This window comes from Volvox carteri (assembly GCF_000143455.1).
Source record: "Volvox carteri f. nagariensis unplaced genomic scaffold VOLCAscaffold_133, whole genome shotgun sequence".
NCBI lineage: Eukaryota > Viridiplantae > Chlorophyta > Chlorophyceae > Chlamydomonadales > Volvocaceae > Volvox > Volvox carteri.
Genome location: NW_003307676.1, coordinates 93908 through 98537, shown reverse-complemented (window position 1 = coordinate 98537; position 4630 = coordinate 93908). Strand labels below are relative to the sequence as shown.

Below are 4630 nucleotides of genomic sequence, written 5' to 3'. Positions count from 1 at the left end.
CTGAGGAAAGGACACACGCACCCGGGGGTGACCCGGGGTGTGTGCAACAGTGCAAAACCCCAACACAACCCCCCGCCCACGAGGGGATGGCTCACCACGGGGTGTGCCCTTAAGTGCAGCAGCAAAGTCGGACACGCCAGTTGCGGACATCGGGGGTTGTGGATGGGATGGACACCAACATGCAACGATAGCCAGCTCTGAAGTGCTGGCCAGGTCGGATTACGACCCTCCCCTCGCTATCCGTACTCATTCCGGTCTGAGCAGTACGGATGCGGACTGGGTAGGTGGGTGGGTGTCCACATAAAGATACGGAAGAAACGGTAACATCCTCCGCACCCATCCCCAGCGTAGCGCTGCTGAGCTGAGCTGAGCTGAGTGAAAACGCCATTACAGGCTGGAACCCGTTCATCAGGGCCCACATTTAAGATCCAAGCCAGAAACCAGATTCCTAGGCCTGATTCCAGGATCCAATTCCACATCCATATACCTAGTCCGTGGGACTGAGGCCCAGAGTCTACGGGTTACAACTCCCAATATCCAGGCCACAAAGGGAACCAGAACCAAGATCCAAAATCCAATTCCGGATACAGAACCTCTACCCAGGTGACCCACATCCCGATCCAGATCCATTTAAGCCCCAAAGGTCCCGGGTGACCGCGCAGGCACACACACGCGCGCGGTAGAATGGGGATTGCATGGCATCTTAGCTGGTGGGTGTAGCTGGCTAGAGGATTCGAACAGGTGACTAAGTGGGGACGGTTAGGACTCTGACCGATATAACGCCCCTCCAAGGATGGAGTGCTTCGGCGGTCGCTCCCGTTGCGGTGCACGGTTAGGTGCCCCTGGCCAGCGTCAGGCCCGGATCGATATGTAACAGATACACAGACATACAGACACAGACACACACACCTCGCCCTCACCCACCTTTAAAGACTAGTCCATAGGAGCCCTGGCCCAGCGGTGAACCCACTGCGAGGGCGCACACTGACCCGTCCTCCATCACGCCCTCCACCAGCGCGGCGCCGGAGGAGAGGGCGGCGGCGGCGGCGGAGGGGGAGGCCAGGGAGGGGATGTGGCCGGCAGCGCGGCGACCAGGACCGGACAGACAGCGGCCCATGTCACCGCCCGTGTCATATCTGAACAGGGGGAGTAGGGGTGTGTGTGTGTCAGTGAGTGAGGGGGGAAAGGGGGTAAGACGAAGCACGGACGAGTGAACTAGATATACCAGATATAGACGGGTACTAATACTCCAGGGAGGGAGGGAGGGAGGGGGGAAGACGAACCACGAACGGGGGGAGGGGTGAAGGGGGAAGTGGAATGAGGTTAACGCCGCCTGTGTTATCGCTGATGGGGTGTTACAGAGTGGGAGGCTTCTGGGCCACTTGAACACATTGTCATTTCTACGATTTATCACCATACAGCACCATCCACCATTACCACACTGAACTAGGCCATACGCACTGGAAGTCCAAGGCGGTTGATCCTGTCTTCTAGGATCCCTCCGCCAGCCACCCGAACATCCGCAGAGACAGAGGGTTCAGCAGGATGACTTATGTACACTATAATATGTAGCACATATATATAGCACATGCAATACATGTAATACATTATATACTACATACATAAATATTTAGCACATATATAACACATACAGTCGATCGGAACACGCGACTGGCACTTGTGTGTGTGCGTGTGCTTGTTTGAGGGGGGGAGAGGCGGTTGGGCCGGTAGGTAGAAGGAAGGGAGATGGGCGGCATAGCACGCCGCCAAGTTCCCTGCTGTGCCCCGAAAGACATGAACGCGATCTCACACCTATCCCTCATCCCCCCCCCCACCAACCCCCTCCTCACCGGCCTCACACCTCCCCCTCTACAGTAAAAACATCAGCACCAGCACCCAGGAGCCCCCCGCGGGCCCTCTACACCCCCCCAGATTAAACTCCCCACCTCCCCACCCTCATCATTCCTAGTCCACCGGGGCCCCACACCTCCCCCTCTACAGCCCCGGCTCATAGCACCCCCCTACTGCCTACCTCGACCCCCCTAATCATAAAACCACTACTACTACCTGAAGCTGTCCTCAAAGTAATGACGCTCCTCCCCCTGCTGCTGCTGCAGCTGTTCAGGCCTCCCGTTTCCTCCCGTCGGACCGCTATTGCTGCTGCTACTGCCACCGTTACCCCGGGCTCCCGCGGCTTCTACAGCTACTGCCACCACCGGGGCTGTGACGCCACCACCCGGGTCGTCGCTGGTGCTGCTGCCGCTGCCGTGTGGGGGAGAGGTGGGGGGAAACGCGGAGGCAGGCCGGTAGGTAGGTATGCGTATGGCCAGGGCAATGGAGGCGCAGGGAGCAGCACTAGCATGTAAACGAGTTGTGTAACGTTTTTGTAATGCCATGTGATACCCTGCGGATCAAAGAACCGACACAGAAATTTGAGGGAGTTACAAAGTTCCCAAGCCCGTCATGTAGCCAGGACGAGGACGCCCCTTCCTAGCCGGCGCAAAAAAAGTGCTAATGCCTGTGGGGTTGCTTAGATCTTCTAAATGCTTTAATAACTAGATGTAGACAAGGAAGGAAAACCAATTAAGGTATATTTCAAGGATTCTGCCCTAAAAGAGCTGAACCTGCTGAACCTTCCACAATGGCATTGTCTTGGAAATTGTGACTTCTTTAGCACTACCTGTGCAGAACTTGATTTATTTCGAAGTTCGGGAGTAGTGGGGTTCTATTACCCATCCCTTTCGTTCACCCCCTAAAAGGGGAACTCAAGGGCGGATCATGCACCCCTCCACCTTGACCCCACCACACCCCCATGCACGCACACCCCTCGGTTGGCGGCTGAGACTTGGGGGTGCCTCACCTCCAAGTCGAAAGCCCATCCTCCACCACCCACCCGCAAAGACGGGACAGGCTATCGTGTTTGAATTATCTGAGCCGCGCTCCTGCCTCCTTCCCCTCCCCTCCCCTCCCCTCCCCTCCCCTCCCCTCCCCTTCCCTCCCCTCCCCTCCCCTCCCCTCCAACTCCGTCTGTCTCTTCCTACACCAGCATGCTGCCCACACCACGCCACACCTCCTGCAGCACCCGCAACCTTTCCGCAGTCCACGCCCACATACATCTCACCACACCCGTACATTTCCTCCCCCTAAATGCCCTAAACCCACACAAAACACGGAACAGCCCAGACCCCCCCAAAGCGCCCACCTGGCGGGCTCATGGCTACTGCAGCTGCCTGCATCCTTACCACCACCACCGCCACCAGCGGTCTCCACGTCAGCCCCGCCGACCGCCGCTTCTGCCTTGTGACGGCGGCGCTGGCGGCGGCGGCTCAGCAGCGTCGCAGCGATGATGACCCCAAGTACAAGTGCGGTACCTGCCGCCGGGGGTGCCGTGCGATCGTACCATGTCCAGTACCATATAGCTGTTCAGTTTACAACGTAATGTATCGATAACAAACCAAAACGCCGGAACGCCAGCTCAATCCGAACCCCGCCTCCTACTCACCCGCCTTGGCCACCTAAAACTCACCCCCTCACGCACCCCCCCTCCTCAACCCCCCCCACACACCCCCCATACACACGGGGGTCTTCCCCCTACCCGGGGCCCCACTCACCCCCGAATGCGGCAGGTAGGGCTATGGCCAGCGGGTTCACGTGACCGTCCTTTTCCTCCTCCTTTTGGCTCTGTGCGGGACCGGGACCGGATGTGGAGTGTACGTCATGTCGTCCTACAGCCGTCCCATGACAAGCTATTGCGTACAAGTGAGGCGCCCAACAACCTTTACAAACGTACACACATACATACATAACACGTAAGGCAGGCGGTGACGCCGCCCAACACACCGATGAGCCCTTCCCCCCTCCCCTGCCCTCCCATTCCCAACCTTCTCTGTCACACCACACCATCCCTCTTCCTCCACCTGGGCCCCCTCCTTTTCCCCCCCCGGGTAAATGCACCATGTGGTTCGGGAAGTCGGCAGCTGGTGGGCACTTTGGACGTGCCGGCATACGAGCTATGTACTGGACTTTTGCTGCTCATGTGATTTCACCCTTCACCCTCTCCTCTCCTTGCCCGTCCTTCTTCCCGTCCCTCGCGAGCCATCTTGCCTCCCGCGTTACCCTTCCCCCCTCACCCACCAGTTTAGCCAGGAAGTCGTTGATGACCTGCATCATGCACGCGTCCCCCCCCTTGCTCTGCAGGCACTCCATTGTCACAAACTGGTCGCATGTCTTGGAGGCGTTCCTCTTGGCCATCACGTAGCCCCCCGTCTCCGTGTCAGATCCCACATTCACATCCGTAAAGAACTGCTCGTAGTGGAGGACCTCCTGTGTACGTACGTATGTACGTATGTATGTAATGTGTATTTTGGGAGGGCGGTGAGGTAGGGTTATGAGTGCAGGTCTGCAACCCCACCAAGCGCCAGCTGCCATATGCCGGGGAGGGTGGGAAGAGGGTAGCGGCCAAGAGAGGCTGGAATATCCGTAGTGTAGGAGAGAAAGGAAGGGGGAGGAACCCATGAATAGCAAGGCACCCGGAGAGGTGGACATCTAGGGATTCTGGATAGAAATGATTCCCCAATACCCCCCACAAATCACCCCTTCCCTCATCCCCCTTTTCCGCCCCCCCCCCCCC

The 4630-nt window shown here is 58.1% G+C and overlaps 1 protein-coding gene across 1 annotated transcript in view; it reads right to left on the bottom strand.

Moving 5' to 3' along the window:
* VOLCADRAFT_120115 (uncharacterized protein) overlaps positions 1–4630 on the bottom strand; it is a gene marked incomplete at both ends in the record, with an annotated part of 12280 nt that overhangs the window by 5687 nt on the left and 1963 nt on the right. Inside the window, 4 exons of the mRNA XM_002959190.1 lie at positions 971–1136; positions 3203–3371; positions 3612–3681; positions 4135–4323. Of these exons, the coding sequence (XP_002959236.1) occupies positions 971–1136; positions 3203–3371; positions 3612–3681; positions 4135–4323 (594 nt within the window). The remainder of the gene's footprint in view (positions 1–970; positions 1137–3202; positions 3372–3611; positions 3682–4134; positions 4324–4630) is intronic.